A 19451-nucleotide genomic window follows, 5' to 3' on the forward strand; every position below is an offset into this window, starting at 1 on the left:
TAATAAATATTGAAAACATTAAAGAGCTTAAGACTTCTCCCTGCAATATCCCCTGAGTTACTTTAACTGTACTTAGTCTGCAATAAATTATTATAAAATGGTGAACCCACTCTAGAAGCAGAAGCAGAATAGGTTTGAATAAATTAAGATAGGACACATATTTCTACAGAATATTCCAATATTTTATCCTATATCGAATTCTCATGAAAGAACATAAATTCAAATAGAGGTTTTTAAGTGTAGCATATATATGTATAGGAGTTCACATTTATTATTTATTATGAATGGAACACATAAATGATTACACTGTAAAAAAAGGTTCTAAATTAGAACTAATTTTGGTATTAAAATAGAACCAAATTACGATTTAGTACTAAAATTGGTACTAAATTAGTATACCTTTCTTTTTACAGTGTATTATTGCTAATAAAATGAAATAGCTGTGCTTTAAAATGATTTATCGTAATATTAAACAGATTTTAGTTAAAATAACAATTTAAATATTATTTATAATAGCGGAAAATCTAATTTTGAAAATATTAGAAAGTAGAATTTACCAGTGAAATGACAATCATTATGTCTTTCAAATACAAATTGGTCCAATTTATTTTCCTTATATTATATTTAGACAAAAAATTAGACCGTCCCGTGTGGAAAATGAAAATTGGTCCTAGCCAGGTCCTACCTATTTTGCCCTGTTAATAGCTTGGTCCTAGGTTGGCAGTGTAGGTTGGACCAACAATGGCTGGTGATGCGATTCTAGCCTGGTCCTAACTTGGGAGCCTAGTTATGACCAGTTTATTTATATACTTTATTATAATTTTGATTAGTTTATAATATTTGCTAAAGAAATAACCTAAATTATTAATAATAAGTATTAGTTTTAATTAATTATTATTTTTTTCAATTAAATGATGACCAAAAGCGAATTCATAAATAATGTTAGTATATGTAGAGATTAATATATATTCCTCTAATATATACATTAAAAATTATAAAAAAATTATAAATTTGTTAATTAAATTATTTTACAGTATGTATTTTTATATTATATCAAGAAAAAAAATATCTATACATTTTCGTTAAAAACAGGTTTTTTATTGTTCTCAATCATTTTTAACATTAATTTCTTGGTCTAAAAAAAATATTCGTCTTTTGGACTTGGAAATTTTTCCTAATTAATTAAGCGGGTGATCCACTTTTTAAAAAAATGTCAAAAAAATTTATGTTAAAAACACGTTTTTCATTATTCTAAATCATTTTAAGCATTAATTTTTTGTTGCAAAAAATTTTTTAGACTTGGACTTAGAAATTTTTGTTAATGAAACTAGGAAGCCCAGGTAGGTCCTGGGTTGGACCTGGGTGGGTCAGCCCACATTCCAATTGCAATATCTCTTAGTGTTTAGCAAATAAATAAATAAATTTTGCTGTTTTATTAACTTTTGTAACAAATTACTTAAAAATTTGCAGTTTTTTATCTAACTTCGCAATTATTACACTTGAGTAGCGAAATATGAAGATAAATTATAATTTTAACAATTCAGCATTTGTTTAAACAAAACATTGTTGTTATTTATTAATTCTTAAGACAATAAAGCGTCTAGACACTTGTAGTCTTTTAAAATTTTGCAATTAACTAATCTGAGTATTTACTTATTGCAAAATTAGAAAAAACTGCTAGTTTCTAGGTTGATTGTGTAAAAAGTTAGTAAATAACAATTATTTGTTTAAACAATTGCTGAATTAATAAATTAATAAATTAACTTTATTTTATAGTATTTGTATAATTTTCTGATTTATGTCAAACAATAAATTGTTTAAACAAATATGATTATCAATTAATTTTATAAATATTAATTGAGAATATTTATCAATTTTTACATGTTTTTCATGTATCAATTTTGACACATTATTTTCCTAAAAATTTTTCTAAGTCATAACTGGATCTCCTAGCTAGTACCAAGTTAGGACCAGCCCAGGATATATAAAAAGGGGTTGCCAAGTTAGGTCCAAGCTAGGGCCAATAATCATTTTAGGCATAGCATGGTGATTTCTACACGGGGTGTCAAATAATACTGATAAAATTAACTCCCTTTTAGCGACACCAAATTTTGAAAAAAGTAATTAATTTTGTTTGGATTTGATTATCATATTAAACAGAACATTAAATTTCTCTAGTTTGAATCTTTTTCAAAGAAATTGATTAATTGATTAATTTAGTTAATGATTAGTAAAATAAATAAGGGCGATGTCCAAGTTAGTCCCGTGAGGGGAAGTAGCCTTCCCCCACCATGCGGCACATCAAGTCGAAACTGAGTCCCGAGCAACCCTCGCAGCGGGGGCGCTCGGACCCTCAAACCCTCATTAAGGAAAACTGTTAATGACTTTTTCTATAAAAATATAAATTTGTTAAATAGTAACATTTTTAGTTTTTCATTGACATATTTAAATTCCTTACTTTCTCGCGATTTCATACATATGTTGTTTACCAAAAAAAAGTTAAAATTAAAAAATTAAGTTAAATGGTATATGCTTCAAATAATGCAATTTTTGGGTCAAATAGCATTAAATTGATTTAGATAAAACCTAAGTGATACAGTAAATATTTATTTGATAATAGGTAAGGTTTTTGGTAGAGTTAACTTCATTCTATGCATCTGAAAAAAATAACAAATTTTTTTAATTTTAACTTTTTTTTGATAAACAACATATGTATGAAATCGTGAGAAAGTAAGGAATTTAAATATGTCAATGAAAAACTAAAAATGTTACTATTTAACAAATTTATATTTCTATAGAAAAGTCATTAACAGTTTTCCTTAATGAGGGTTTGAGGGTACGAGCGCCCCGCTGCGAGGGTTGCTCGGGACTCAGTTTCGACTTGGTGTGCCGCATGGTGGGGATAAGCTGCTTCCCCTCACGGGACTATCTCGGACACTGCCCGTCGAAACTCAGTTTCGACTTGGTGTGCCGCATGGTGGGGATAAGCTGCTTCCCCTCACGGGACTATCTCGGACACTGCCCATAAATAAGTAAACTTGAGAATAAAAGAATCAATTAAATCAATTAGCGGCACACGCTGACACAGGTCACTTTGTGCAGATGGTTTGTAAGCTCTTCTAAATAGTCATATTAAGAAGGGTCGACGACTATTGAAAACGTGTCGTAAATCTTGACTTGGACAAAGGCACACGGGCACAGGTTTCGACCTGTGCCCGTGACCTGCAAATAAAATTGCAGGTGAGTATAAAAATCAATTATATATTTTTCAAATTCTTCATTATCACTTTCTTCTGAAAAAGGTAAAAATTATGATAATAATCTCTTTTCTTTGTAATATTCATTAATTGTTGAGTAACAAACTAAATATGATTTATTGATTGTGAAAGTATTTAATTTATGGATTTATTATCTAGAATAGTAACTGTGTAAGAATGTTTTTATAATATGAGCGATTCCACGTCAAATGATCAAGGGGTCTTACGGTGCAATGTTTATTTTGATAATTTTTTACTCTTAAACAATGAAACATAAAAATGTGGCCGAGTACAGTTTCGAAAGGTTTTTTCATGCTCTTTCGATTGGAAATAAGCATTTTGAAAAAAAAAATTTCTTGGACCAAAAAAAATCAAAATTAAAAATAAATTTTAATTTTTGGGGGGGAAGGATACGATTTTGTTTTTGTTTTTTTTTTAAACGAAAGCTGAGATTTTTTCCTAAAAGGACATATATATGCAAAAGTGGGACTAGAATGTTTAAACATTGAAAAAAAGAGATTTCTACTGACCGGAGGGCTCAAAACCCGGTTTTTGGCTCCATTTGGTAGAAATCTCTTTTTTTCAGTGTTTAAACATTCTAGTCCCACTTTTGCATAAATATGTTTTTTTAGGAAAAAACCTCAGCTTTCGTTTAAAAATAAAAAAAAATCGTGTCCTTCCCCCCCAAAAATAAAAATTTATTTTTAATTTTGATTTTTTTGGTCCAAAAAAATTTTTTTTTTAAAATGCTTATTTCCAATCGAAAGAGCATGAAAAAACCTTTCGAAACTGTACTCGGCCACATTTTTATGTTTCATTGTTTAAGAGTAAAAAATTATCAAAATAAGCATTGTACCGAAAAACCCAAAACTTTCACCCCCTCCCCCTCGGAAAATATTTGACTAAATTAAAAAATATTTTAACCAAAAATCACTATCCACTAGTACTACAAAAGCCCCAAGTTTAGGCACGATTGGAGAAAAATTTTTTTCCACCTTGATCACTTGACATGGAATTACTCATATAGCCGTTTAAATTTTGTTCTTATTTATTGTTTTTTATTTATTATTAAAATAACTAATTTAGCAATAAATTATTTAGGATTTACTATTTTACTATTTTTACTATTTTTAACAGTAAAAATATTTTCACATTTTTGCTTTTCTTTTCGTTTCCCAATCTGTTATATAATGAAAAGAATAATGACAATTTTGAAACATTTTTCTACATAGTTCATTTATTTATTTTTTTCATTTTTATTCAAATTAAAAAACTTTTACTAATACATTAAGAAATTTATGATTTGGAATTAATGAAATGAAGAGAATAACAAAAAATTCGAATGTAGGTAAAACAGATTACAATAATAAACAATTGTTATTCTATACGCCAGAGGGTATCTTTCTCCTTTTTTCGTAAAAAAATAGTGCAATCGGAATATCTTTTCGAAAACTATTCATTTAAATATTATTGAAAATGGAAAATCAAGAAAATGAAAAAAATATACAACCTACTTCTAAAGAAGGGACTCTTTTCCTGTCATCCAGACGTAAGTCTGCAAAACGTAGAATGAAGATACTAACGTGAGTAATTTCCAATGTTTATACAAATTTTTTTAAGGTTAGGGAACGCAAATCGACATTTGCTATGTTTGTTTCTTTTATAGTTAATTCGGTCGAATTATTTTCACCTGGAAAAAGTTGTATAGCACATAAAAAAATATTGCAATTTTTCACTCAATTTTCTACTCGCTCGCTGTTCGGCAGTGGGATTTTTTTACAATTTACTGTTCAAAAATGTCTACAGCTTACAATTTTTAACCGATTTGAGTTTTTTTTTTTAAATTAAAGAGAACTAAATTCTTAAGAGATCCCTCGAGGCCGATTTTTAAATTTTCAATTGTTTATAATTATTTAGTTTAGTCAAAGTTAACAAATTAACACGATTTTAAAAAAAATACGTTTAATTTCGAATTCTATTACTGCAGATGACCAGAATCAATTCAAAATCATGTAATATGTTCTCTAGACGAAAAATAAAGAATACAAAATTTTTTTTCATTTGTTATAAACAATATTAGTTAACAAATAGTTAACTTTGGTTCCTCTCAAACAAAAAATTTTTTTTTTACATTTATATTTTAATTTAGTCTTATTTTAAGAATATATATCTCTTTTTTTAATAAAAAAATTATTTCAATTGTTATAAACAATATTAGTTAACAAATAGTTAACTTTGGTTCCTCTCAACAAAAAAAAAATTTTTTTTTTCACATTTATATTTTAATTTAGGCATATTTTAAGAATATATGTCCTTTTTTTAAAAAGCAAATTATTTCAATTGTTATAAACAATATTAGTTAACAAATTGTTAACTTCGGTTTTTCTCAACCAAAAAATTTTCTTTTTCACATTTATATTTTAATTTAGTCTTATTGTAAGAATATATGTCCCTTTTTTAATAAACAAATTATTTTAATTGTTATAAACAATATTAGTTAATAAATAGTTAACTTTGGTTCCTCTCAACCAAAAAAAAAATTTTCCGCCATGTCCTTGTTCATGACTCTGGGTTCGGCTGAGAGCGGAATTATAAAAATTTGCTTCTGCAAAATATTTATTTTTTCAAAAAATTATTGTTTATAACAATTGAAATAATTTGTTTATTAAAAAAGGGACATATATTCTTAAAATAAGACTAAATTAAAATATAAATGTGAAAAAGAAAATTTTTCGGTTGAGAAAAACCGAAGTTAACAATTTGTTAACTAATATTGTTTATAACAATTGAAATAATTTGCTTTTTAAAAAAAGGACATATATTCTTAAAATATGCCTAAATTAAAATATAAATGTGAAAAAAAAAATTTTTTTTTTGTTGAGAGGAACCAAAGTTAACTATTTGTTAACTAATATTGTTTATAACAATTGAAATAATTTGCTTTTTAAAAAAAAGACATATATTCTTAAAATATGCCTAAATTAAAATATAAATGTGAAAAAAAAATTTTTTTTTTTGTTGAGAGGAACCAAAGTTAACTATTTGTTAACTAATATTGTTTATAACAATTGAAATAATTTTTTTATTAAAAAAAGAGATATATATTCTTAAAATAAGACTAAATTAAAATATAAATCTAAAAAAAAATTTTTTGTTTGAGAGGAACCAAAGTTAACTATTTGTTAACTAATATTGTTTATAACAAATGAAAAAAAATTTTGTATTCTTTATTTTTCGTCTAGAGAACATATTACATGATTTTGAATTGATTCTGGTCATCTGCAGTAATAGAATTCGAAATTAAACGTATTTTTTTTAAAAATCGTGTTAATTTGTTAACTTTGACTAAACTAAATAATTATAAACAATTGAAAATTTAAAAATCGGCCTCGAGGGATCTCTTAAGAATTTAGTTCTCTTTAATTTAAAAAAAAAAACTCAAATCGGTTAAAAATTGTAAGCTGTAGACATTTTTGAACAGTAAATTGTAAAAAAATCCCACTGTGCGTTGGTGCATCCCGGGTAAAGCTGAATGATCTACGTTTTACATATCATCAAATGTAAGGGCGAATAAGGATATGGTCCATTAACCCTTTCAGTGTCACTGACGCCTATAGGCGTCATCCAAAAACTAGCCAGTAGTGTCAATGACGTCTTTGACCAAAATCTTATACTTTTATATTTTAATTCACTTGAAATTGGTTGCTCGAATTTTTTTAGGGTTAATAAGTACTATTTCGGTGTAAATTTAAAAAAAATTTAAATTAGCCAAGGAATAAATTCGAAGCGAATTTATTTTATTTTAGAAATTTTAATTTTCCGTTTTTATAAATAATATTTAAATTGTTATTTTAACTAAAATCTGTTTAATATTACGATAAATCATTTTAAAGCACAGCTATTTCATTTTATTAGCAATAATACACTGTAAAAAGAAAGGTATACTACACTGAGAAAATTTTGGGGACGCTGCGGAATTTCATAAGAGTCGCTGGCACTCTCTGTCTACGATTCGCAGCCGCTCCGCAAAAGGCAGCATGTACTCCTCACGGGGCTGATTCTGACTTTGGAAAGGTAAGGATCAGTTCCATGAGCACGGAGTAAAGTCCATGAGAACAGTTTCTTACTTTTTTTCGGGGCGGCTGCGAATCGTAGGTAAAGTTGCGCTCCAGCTCTTGATTTAACGCAGCAGTGTCACCTACCGGACCAGCATTGTCCCCAAAATTTTCTCAGTGTAATTTAGTACCAATTTTAGTACTAAATCGTAATTTGGTTCTATTTTAATACCAAAATTAGTTCTAATTTAAAACCTTTTTTTACAGTGTAATCATTTATGTGTTCCATTCATAATAAATAATAAATGTGAACTCCTATACATATATATGCTACACTTAAAAACCTCTATTTGAATTTATGTTCTTTCATGAGAATTCGATATAGGATAAAATATTGGAATATTCTGTAGAAATATGTGTCCTATCTTAATTTATTCAAACCTATTCTGCTTCTGCTTCTAGAGTGGGTTCACCATTTTATACAATGCTTACTTTACTTAAGTTTACAGGTAAAATTTACCAACAGCTTTTGCTTCCTAAAGATAAGTTTCTGTAAAGATAATGTGTTCTCTAAGCGACTGTGATTTTCTTGATTTCAGGGGACTTTAGAGAAATCGATCATAGGCGAGGCAACTTTGTAAAATATCCTGGAAAAGTAACAATATTTCTATTCAAGAAAAGCAAGAATAGTTTGTAAATTTTGATTCATATTTGTAAATTTAAAAATTATTCTAGCATTTTTCAAAATTTAAAACCTCTTAAAATATTTACGTTCAGATTATAGAAAAATGTCAAAATTTGAAATAAAAAATAAAATGTTTCTTGTCAATTTTATATTTATTCCCTTATATCTTTTCCTAAGTACTCGTGGTTTTTAATAAAATAATAATAAAAGAATCTTTATAGGAAGTATAATGAAATAAAAATCTATTTTTACAATTAACAAAAAACATTGTTACAGGTGATGTAGTTAACAGTACCCGGTTCTTTATGCCCCCCTCGACCTTTGTTAAATCCACCTCCTCTACCTCTTTGGTTTTCAATTTTATATCCCCTTTCTTCAAATTCTCCGTCTCCTCTGTGATATCCAAATCCTCTTCTATTTCCGTATCCTTTTCTATCTCCGAATCCTCTTCTGACCCCAAACCCTCTTCTGTCTCCAAATCCTCTCCTACCTCCGAATCCTCTCTTATTTATAATTCCTCTTCCACTAGATTCTCTCCCTCTTTCTTCAAATCTATTTTCTCTTTTTCTCCCATTTTTCTCATTCTCTTTACTCCTATTCGGACCATTTTTCGTAGCATCGCTCTTCCTGAAACGAAAGAAGCAGTTTTATTTATTAAGAATATTATAATTATGGAAGCGATTACACGTTAGATTTTAGTTGAACTTTTAAATTTAAATAAACATATTTTTTCTTGTATAAATAAAAAAAACCTTAAATATATATTTGTATTTTTTTATAGGTGGACAAATTTTTCAAATTATGAATTTTTTAAATTTTCATTGATTTATTACGTGAATGACAAAAATAATTTGAAAATAGGATATGAGTGCATCTAATAAACTAACTTGTTAAAATAACTTTTTTTATAAACAAATAAAATTGAAAGGTACTATTTACTACTTTTATTTACGATTTGCTACTATTTGGGTACTTTCTTAGATTCAAGACACTAAAAGGTACTATTTTTGTTTGTATTTTTTTGAGAATTTCCACTAAAGAACATTAAATTCATTAATACTAGAAATCAAACAACAATTCACAAAAATTATAATCAAATTCTTTAAAATGATTCAACTATTTTCAAAAAAGTATTCGGAATTCAATTATTTTCAATATCTAGAATTTTCATGAAATTTTGCAAAAGAATTCAATTATTAAAAAATGCATTTATAAAATTCATCCAAAATTCAATTATTTTCATAAATAATAAAACTCATCTAAGAATTTTAAAGCAACTATTCAATTATTATTTTCATAAATAATAAAATTCATGTCAGTATTTCAATTATTTTTAATACAATTTTATTTAAATTTTTTCCAAGAATTCAATTATTTACATAAATATTTCTTCGAAAGAATTCAATTATGTCAATGAATAACAAAATTATTCCTGAAAATTCAATTACTTATAGAGACATTTTAATAAAATTCTTTTTAAAATTAAAATATTTTCATAAATAACAATATTCGTCCCAAGAATTTAATCATTTTTAAAAGCAATAAATTTCTTTTTTGAAATTCAATTATTTAAAAAAATTCTAATAAAATCATTTGCAAGAATTCAATTATTTTCATAAATAATTAAATACTTTTTAGGAATTCAATGATTTTAAAAAGAATTTAATAAAATGCCACAAAAAAAGTCAGAAAAATAAAATATAGAATGGGATTTTTGTCAATTTAGTGATGTGTGTAAAACGATTTTTTTTCGTCAAGTTTAATTTTTCGATAGCTACTTTTTTACTATGTACCTTTTTTTAGTTTAAAAGCTACTTTTTTAAAATTAATTATCAAGTACGAAGTCTGAAATCAAAATATAATTTATTTTATTCTTTCTCAAAGAAAGAGTAAATTGAAAGATCCTAAAGTTCTGAACGTTCAAATGAACGAAATTTATTTATTTCTTCAATAAATTAAATTTTTATTGCAATTATTTTGCGTCTCTATCCAAAAAATTAATTACTGAGTTTCTAAACGTAAGATGTCAGTTTGTAAATTTTTTTGTGATTAGTAATTCATAAAAATATTTTCAACAAAAAATATTTCGTTCATTTGAACGTTCAAAACTTGAGGATCATTAAATTGAAAAAAATTAATTTCTTTATAACAAAATTGTTGTCTACTAAATAAAAAATCACTATTTCTTTGTTAGCGTTAATTAAAAGTTGCAGAAGATGTAAATATTTTTCAGGTTATAAAATTTTTGAAAACTTGATAATTTTCAAGTTATCGGTAAATAAACATAGCTTTTTTGTGTCAAGAATAAAAATCTTTAAAATTCAAAACCCAAACATTTTTTTGACTACAGAAAAGAATATGCATGTACTCTTCTCCTAAATATAATTAAAAATACAATTGACTGAATTTAAAAATCGACTAATATCTGACGTGAATTTGTTTATGTACAAATTTTTACAATCTTTTTTTATATTTCTAAAGTTAAAATAATCATTTGTTCGATTTTTAAAATTACGAATATTTTTTTATCCGATTTATTTTCAATTTTTAAAATATTTTAACTTTTAAAAATTAAATATTTTGTTTACTTTAAAAAAAATCATTAAAATTTTAGTCAATTCGATAAAATTAGCATAAAAAAATTTGGAAAAATAAATAAAAATTCCAACTTTTGAAATTCGATCAAATGGCTGTTGAAGAAAACATTATTGAAGTGAAAAATCTATTACTTTGGTATTTGAAAAAGCTACTGTTTTAGACATAAATTTCATTTTTCAAAACCATTTATTACAGATAAATTCAAAAACTTTAAATTTAAAAAAAAATTCTTACCCATTTCCTTTTTCCTTTTGATTTCTATTGGAGAGAGGATTTTTCACAATTGCGTCATCTGAAAATATTATAATTATCTAAATTTTTGCACAATGTAAATATAATAAATTTACTGCAGACATAAAATACTCACTTTACTTCCTCAATTATATAAGAAAACATTTTTTTAAAAATTGCATTTTTTTATAAAGAATACGTTTCACCATTACATTATAGTTCTCAATTTTTAAATAAATAAATTTATAAAAATTGATTAAAAATGACAAATAAATGAGTAAATTTATAAATAAATAAAGTAATATTTACTTTTCTCCTTCTCTACCACCTCTTTGTAGGCCTCAACCCTTTCGCGACGGCACCGGCCTCCGCTCTTGCTTCTTCTTCTCCTAGATGATTTTTCTGTAAACAAATAATATAATAATATATTTATTTTAGTGGTACATGAGAAAAAAAATTGTTGTTTGAAGAAAACATAATACAGAGTAATAATTAACTGCCAATTGAATAATTTTGTTAGAGAGAGTATTTGTTTACATTCATAAGAATAATCTAACCTCAAAAAAACTACATGCACATAGAATTAATCAAGCAATAATTTAATTAGATCTGCTAATTGAAAATAAACAAATTCTTCAAATATTTAAAGATATGGAAGTTTTGTAAATTATTAAGGAACTATATGCACATATATAAATAAACACAAATTTTTATACTTACCAGACATTCTCCTTTTCAAAAACACCGGAATATTATTCTCTTTTCACAATCTTTAGATCACGACTTTTCACTGTGATGCACTCTCACTTGTCAGTGACAACTACTGTTCACTATCGCATGGTAATTCTCATTTTCATGGTAACAAAACATCATGCTCCAGCACCAATAGGTGTCATTTCGATCGACAGCAAGTTTATTCAATTTCATCGGTAAATAATACTTTCCAATTTTACAAACTACGGGCACATTTAGAAACAAATATAATCCAGTTTTCGCGAGCAAATAGTAAAATATATTCCTACTCAATGTACGTTCTCATATTTTGAAAAAGTGTTCTCGTTTTTTTACAAAATTTGTCTAAATATGTAATTCGCAAAGAAACCGACATTTTAACTGGTCAGTATCGTCTTTTTTTCGGAGGGGCCCCTCACATGTCCACTGACTGTGACTGTGTTAGTTAAAAATTTTTGACACCTTCCAACACTCTTAAATAAAATTTTTTGGTTAAGTGTAATAAGCATTTGGTTAATACAAATAAACGTATTGGAAGAAATTTTTTTGTTGAATCAAACAAACGTTTGGTTGACTGTATAGCAATGCATTTATTTGGTTGATTCAACCAAAATTTGGTTGATTCGAACAAATTTTTTTCTGAGTGTACAAATCTAATGTTAAAATTTTATTTTTCAAATTATCCGATCCACTATGACGGATTGAAAATTATGATTTTCTACATTTTTAAGTAAATAGTCTAAATATTAATTTATAGATTAATATTTACAAAAAATAATTATTGGGATGTTTTAGAAACTCTTTTATAGAAATTTAACTTTTTATACCTCTGCTCTTAAAAATCGATTATTAAAGGAATATTAAAAAAAAAATTTGAATCCGCCATGCCATATTAGATTCGGTAATTTAAAAAATAAATTTTTAACATTAGATTCGTAAATAGCGCTTCCAAATATCCCCCTTGACGTTGTTTTAGAATATTTACTTCGAAAATGTAGAAAATTAAAATTTTGAACCTGCCATATTGGATCCAAAATTTTGAAAATTAATTTCTAATATCAGATTCATGATAAACGATCGAAAATAGCCCCGAGTAAGAAATTTTTTTGAATTTTTGACAACACTTATGTGTTAAAACCTTGGATATATTGTGGTGCATTTTTATGACCCACTTTAATCATCCGCCATTTTAAAAATTTTTCAAAATTAAATTTTTGGCAAAGTGCTATCTTATAGTGCAGCTAAAAATGAAGGCAAATGTGACCTGATGAATTTTTTGCATGAAAATTAAAAAAGTTATGAATTTTTTTTTAAAAAGTGCATTTTTCCTATGTATTTTTAATGGGAAATTTCGATGGATCTCTGGCACGTGTTAATATTAATCAATCGGCTTCAAATTTTGGGAAATTTTTTTTTTATTTTATTGGAACTAAACTGGGGGGTGGCGTAAACAAAATTCGAAAGTCGCATTGTTACGGACACCCTATTGTGCACGTTTGTACGCTCGCTTTATATTCCACCTCGCTACGGAGTTTAATTCCGCGGTACGCGCTCCCACTAAAGTCGCAATATCTCGAGAACTATTAGAGTCCCCATAATTTTTTTTTATGAAATGAAAGGTGAAATTACAAGGAATCGATATTTACTTATTAGAAAATTCGAAAATTAGGCCAACTGAACTAAAAATTAATTCAAAAAATTTTTTTGACTTTTTTTTTGACAAATTTTAGAAATTTTTTTTTGTTCATAATATCAAATTAAACTACGTATTTTTAACTATATCGCCTGTAAATTTTATTAAAATCGATCAAAAAGTTTCAGAGTTATTAATTTTTGAAAAAAAACGCAACACTCATTTTCAATATGGCGTAGCGGCCGCCATTTTGAAAATTTTTCAAAATCCTTTTAGGGTTAAATTTAATTCATATAAGACTTCTATTTCCCAAGGTTTCGAAGAAATCGGAAGACCACTTGCAAATCGCTTTTTTTCTGACGGAGTCTTACCCATTAACTTTATAAATTTTTATACAATTATTTATACTTTGTATAGACCAATCGATTCGTCTTGATGCAAAGAATAAGATTTTATTATATATTAACTTCAATAACCAACTTAAAAAAATTTTTGTTAGAAAAAAGTAAAAAAAAAAAATTTTCTGAAGATTTTTTAAAGTCCATCAATCCATTTCGAGATATTTTTATGATAAATATTAAATAAACCTGGCAAATTTTAGCCAAATTCGTTAAACCTCTTCGAGTTATTGTGTTCACAAAAAACGGGATCCACACACACATACCCGTGCAGAAATTAAAATGTGGGCCTGATAAGGTACTGGACAGTTTTCCCGATCTCTGGTGTGGCTCTGGGTAGAGAAACTGACCAGTGCCCGACTAGTGTGTGACGCTGTTCCCGACCAATGCCCTACTTAGGGAAAAACTGGTCAGGGCCTTTTCAGTTTTTCTTAAAATTGCCCTATTTTGTGAGGTTAATTTATTAATAAGTTAATTATTATTAATTATTATTAATTATTATTATTATTATTATTTTTTTTTTTTTTTTTTTTTTTGCTTAGGGACTTTTGGGAAATCTGCCTACAGATACCTTGGATTCCGCACTCCAAGGTTATGTGGGGTTGGTAAAATAAATAAAAAAGGGAATATTAAAAAAAAAGATAAATAAATAAATGTTATAATAAATTTAATAAACTGGCGACCTACTACCAGCCCGACCCACTAAAACCCGTTACCCTTCTTTTGGAGCCCTTTACCCTCCCTCGGAACTGTCGTAAGACTTTAGCCTTCGAGGGAGGCGCTCCAACTCTATCGCTGCTGCGACTTTGTTCTGTGTCTGCGGTTCTCCTGCGTCAATAGTTAAAAAATTTAAAACTATTTCAATATAAAAGCGGAATTAACAGCACAACATCAATAAAAAACAAAATTTTTTAAGAAGTTTAAAAAGTCAAAAGATAAAATTATAAACGGATATATAAAAAAAAAGAAAAAATAAACGCCTATAAAATATTGAAAACAAAACTGTACAAACATGAATAAAAAACACAAACAATTAAAAAATGTATAAGGACAAATAAATCACAAAATAAATTAATAAAAAACAAATGAACAAATTAAAAGCTGTTTAAATTACGCTTTTTGGCGGCCGTCGAGATCCTTCCTCGACATAACCGAGATTATGAAGTTCTCGACTTGCCGCCAATTCTCTTCTGACTGGGTCATCAGCGATACCATGTTCTCCGGTGTAACTTGACTGTTTACACCTTCGAACATGGCCCGCCTCTCCAAGTCCCATTTCTTGCATGAGAAGAGGGTGTGCTCCGCGTTGTCCTCAGGGAACTGGCAATATGCACACACCTCGTCCTCGCGTAATTTAAAGCGACACAGGTACGAGTTAAAACACCCGTGACCTGTGAGCGCCTGAGTCAAATAATAGGAAACCTGGCCGTGTTTCCTATTTATCCAGGTGCCGAGTGCTGGGATAAGGCGATAAGTCCATCGACCTTTCTCCTCACCATCCCATCTTTCTTGCCATCTTTCTATGAGCCTGTGCCTCGCTTCTTTGCGGATCAGGCCCTTGCTTGTTCTTAATTCCTCATCCAAGGAACTTCTTTCTTTAGAAAAGAGAAACATTTCTTCCCTTTCCCTCGCCAAAAGATCTGCTGGCGGGACACTTGCAAGGACCTTCACAGCACTCGTAGATACCGTCTTATATGCAGAGATGATACGCGTTGTTATCGATCTCTGCGCCGACAGTATCTTTTCACAGATGGTAACACATCTTTTGCTCCTCAGGGATGGGGCCCATGCTGGTGCTGCGTACAGCATTTTAGCATGGGCGACACTCGCCACCAGTCTTCTTTTTTGTTTACAGGGTCCGCCAACATTTGGCATTAACCGTGAAAGATTAGCCGCACACTCGATCGCCTTATTCGACGCCGTAGCCATGTGGTGGTGGAAGTTTAACCTTCCATCCAACTCCACACCAAAGTATTTAATTTGTTTACTCCACTTGACCTCGAATCCGTCTATCACGATTCGTGGGAGCTCATAACCACGTCTGTCTGTGACCAGCAGTGCCTCGGTCTTTTCCAGGGCCATTTCAAGACCTCTGGTATCCAGCCAGCTTTTTGCTAGTCGCAGACATTCGTTCACCAATGTCCCAAGAGCCTCCTCACTTTCGGCAGTGCACACGAACAACGCGTCGTCCGCAAAGCCGATGATCATCGCACCTTTGGGCAGATCCATTCGCAGAAAATCATCGTAAGATACATTCCATACAAATAAACCCACCCTCGAGCCTTGAGGAGCCCCACGCTGCATCTCTTCCCTGAGAGTGCAGGTGTCTCCCTCATATATAACCCACCTGTCGCTAAGATAATTATCCATTATCCGCAACAAGTAGGGCGGCATGTTTTTCTTTTCCATCGACTCGATGAGATCTTTCCATCTTGCGGAATTAAACGCGTTGCGTATGTCATTTGCTACCAACGCGCAGAAGCTCTTCTTTTTTCCAGGTCCCAATTTGTTTTTTCCTGCTTTGCCTTTGTCCACAACTGCCTGGATGGCATCAACTGTGGACTTGCCTTTACGGAAACTAAATTGGTGATCTGATAGACGATTCTCTTCGGTCAAGTGGCTTTGCATTCTCTGCAGAACCATATCCTCTAGAAGTTTACCCATCGTATCTAGCAGGCATATAGGCCTGTATGATTAGACTTTATCTAGAGGTTTTTCGCCTTTCCTCAGGAGGACTAACCTCTGTCGCTTCCAGTCGCGGAAGAACTCTCCTCTCTCAAGGCAAAGATTGAAGCAGAATCTGGGGTGAAGTGTCGATTACCAACTTTAGGATCTCGTTACTTATCCCATCGATTCCAGGCGCCTTGCCTGTTTTCAATCTTTTGCCTGCTTTGTGCAATTCGCTAAATGTGAAGAGTTCTTCCTCTCCGACTTTGCAAGAACTCCAGTCCCTTCTAAGGTATGGTTCTGCAGGAGGAAACAAAGAACTTATTATCTTTCTGACCCAATCGGGATTGTCCAGGCCGGGGGTCTTTTGCCTCGTCACTAATTTCTTAGTCACGATTTTAAAAGCCAGACCCCATGGGTCCTTGTCGACTTCCTCGATTAGGTCCTTCCAGCTACGGCGTCGCGACTTACGGATCTCTTTCTTGAGGTTCTTTTTCGCCTCCTTGAAAGCCTCTTTCAGCAAGGGATCTCCCTTAGATCGGGTGTATGTCCTTCTTGCTTTGAGGCATTCCTTTCTCAAGGAGGCCAGCTTTTCTGACCACCAGTGCAAGGATTTTTTCCTTGGAAAGGCTCCTTTGCGACGTGGCATCGACGCATTGCAAGCGGTGAAGATTATATTTCGCACCGCTCGCACCTCTCCATTTAGACTTTTCGGCCTCCTCACCCAACCAGAATCCTCAATTAAGATAGATTCTTCTAGGGACCGGCTGAACTTCTCCTTGTTGAGTTTCTTAATGTTCCACGAGGAGGTTTTGCGACTAGGAGCTTCCTGTCTTTTTCCTCCTCGTGTGTCTCCCATTGAGACTGAGAACTCAATGTACTGGTGGTCACTTGCGGTATATTCCTCAGAGACCCGCCAGTCGCTTATGCGGCTAAATATATTAGACGATGCGATCGTTAGATCTATAATCGATCCGATCGCACCTCGTCTAAACGTCCATGTTTTTCCCCGGTTTACAACTAATAAATCGTTCTTGGAGATCATTTCTCCAATCAGAATTCCTCTCTTGTCGAGCCCCGTCTCACCCCACTCTGGCGACTTCGCATTAAAATCGCCAGTGATGATGACATCCAGCTTGGATTCTATGAGGCTCGATTCTAGGTCTTCTATATTGGCTTCAAAGGTGGTCAGCGGGTCGTTGGGTGAGAAGTAGCAGCTATACATACGTATATTAGCCACCTCTATCCACACAAACCCGCTGCTTGTCTCCAAGAACTTGTCAACCCGCAATTCTGGGTTGCACAGCTTGATGGCGGCTCTCTTCGCCTTATCCTGATACCAAGGTGCGAGGTCGCTTCCTTGATACTGCTCACTGCAGAACAGGATATCGACCTCATTTTCCCTAGCTGTTTGCATCAGGAGCACCTGTGCATCCTTACTTGTATGCAGGTTGACTTGAAGGAGCTTTATGAATTTGCCCTTTTAAGTTTCTCCAGTTCCTCCTTGTAAACCGGGCAGGAAATTCTTCCAGGGATATGGTTGACTTCCGTTTTTCCCAAATCTGTACACGTTATGCACTTTGGCTTGTCACTAGTACACTTTTTGGAGAAGTGTCCCGCTTCGCCGCATCTCCGACAGTTTTTTGTTCTGTCGGGGCCCTTGCAAATTCGGGTCACGTGTCCATAGGCTAGGCACTTTTGACATCTTGCCACTTCTAAGTGCGTTCGGATGGATGCGTTTATCCAACCAATACGCACTTTGCCTAGCTTAAGCAGACTCTCGCTGTCCTTTTCACTCAAGCGTACTAGTGCCACTTTCGTACCACCAAAACGTGTCAGAAGTCGGCAAGTCACATCTAACTCGGGCTTTTGCAACTTCTGCTTTAAGACGGTTAAAACGTCCTCTTCTGAAGTTGTTTCGTCAAGTTTCCGAATTTCGAGGGTCTTTTTACTGACAAGAGCCGTAACCTCGGCCTTGTCCTGAAGAACGGAGGTAAGATTCTGAGCGAACTTTGAAGTTTCACCCCCCTTTTTTACCACAACGAGAACCTTTTTTTTAAGAGTTCTCCTAATTTTCACAATCTCTGTGCCAGTTTCCTCTGGATTTACCGAAGTTGTTGCCAGCTTTATAAGATCATAGTAGGTCTCTGGATTCCGGGCCGAAATTTTTATTGCCTCCGTTGTTCTAATTTTGGGGGGGCGCTTCTGAAGTCGCTCCCTCTCCTCCGCTTTCTTCAAGGCCTTTCTCTTACGGGCGTCCCGTTTCCTATTGGAGACGGTTTCAAAGTCTTTTTCGTTTTCAGGCTTATTTTCCACAGTTGCCTCCGAATAAGAAGCAACCTTGGCCGAAGCAGCCTTACTCACCTCCGTCTCCATAACAGTAGGGTTTGCCTTGGTCTCCTTGCTCTTAACCCTCTTACCCTTGGGAGTGGTCACAGTAGAATCAGTCTCCGGACCTTCATACTCTCTAGGGCGCTTCTTTGGGTCGATGGGCTTGCTCTCGCCAGATGTGGCGTGAGACATCGATCTAGGAATTTCAGGATTCGACTCTGGTTTGCTTGGGCTAATGAAGGGCCTAGGTATAAAACGCAGGTTACTGCGAAGCACCTCGTGCACCTTTCCCAATTCCACCATTCTATCCTGAACATCCTTCCTCGACATAACCGAGATTATGAAGTTCTCGACTTGCCGCCAATTCTCCTCTGACTGGGTCATCAGCGATACCATGTTCTCCGGTGTAACTTGACTGTTTACACCTTCGAACATGGCCTGCCTCTCCAAGTCCCATTTCTTGCATGAGAAGAGGGTGTGCTCCGCGTTGTCCTCAGGGAACTGGCAATATGCACACACCTCGTCCTCGCGTAATTTAAAGCGGCACAGGTACGAGTTAAAACACCCGTGACCTGTGAGCGCCTGAGTCAGATAATAGGAGACTTCTCCATGCTTTCGGTTTATCCAGGTGGTGAGTGTTGGAATCAGACGATAGGTCCATCTGCCCTTTTCCTCCCCATCCCATCTGTCCTACCATGTCTCGATAAGTCTGTTTCTCGCGTATTTGCGGATGCGGTCCTTGCTAGGTCTTTCTTCCTCTGGGTACTCGGGATTACTTCTTCTTTTAAAAAGAAGAAATACTTCCTCCCTTTCCCTTGCCATAAGATCTGCCGGCGGGACACTTGCAAGGACTTGCACAGCACT

General features: G+C 31.9%; 2 protein-coding genes across 3 annotated transcripts in view; one reads left to right on the forward strand and one right to left on the reverse strand.

Annotated features, from left to right (window-relative positions):
* The window catches only part of LOC122505304 (tyrosine-protein phosphatase non-receptor type 9), a 514941-nt gene that overhangs the window by 486525 nt on the left and 8965 nt on the right, over positions 1-19451 (forward strand). The window lies entirely within an intron of this gene.
* LOC122505313 lies at positions 8170-11649 on the reverse strand. Its single transcript, XM_043616825.1, has 4 exons — positions 11547-11649; positions 11136-11228; positions 10830-10887; positions 8170-8624 (listed from the first exon to the last, which is right to left on the reverse strand). The coding sequence occupies exons 1-4, from the start codon at positions 11551-11553 to the stop codon at positions 8252-8254; spliced, it is 531 nt and encodes a 176-aa protein (XP_043472760.1). The 5' UTR covers positions 11554-11649; the 3' UTR covers positions 8170-8251.

The sequence above is a fragment of the Leptopilina heterotoma genome, unplaced genomic scaffold, assembly GCF_015476425.1.
Source record: "Leptopilina heterotoma isolate Lh14 unplaced genomic scaffold, ASM1547642v1 Lhet_352, whole genome shotgun sequence".
Classification (NCBI taxonomy): Eukaryota; Metazoa; Arthropoda; class Insecta; order Hymenoptera; family Figitidae; genus Leptopilina; species Leptopilina heterotoma.

What these genes read in the sequence shown, in the direction of transcription:
- LOC122505313 (XM_043616825.1), bottom strand. An exon ending in GGTGGTAGAGAAGGAGAAAA is followed by an intron (nt 10,888 to 11,135) that starts GTAAATATTACT and finishes TAATATTTTCAG; the next exon opens with ATGACGCAATTGTGAAAAAT. An exon ending in CAAAAGGAAAAAGGAAATGG is followed by an intron (nt 8,625 to 10,829) that starts GTAAGAATTTTT and finishes CTTTCGTTTCAG; the next exon opens with GAAGAGCGATGCTACGAAAA.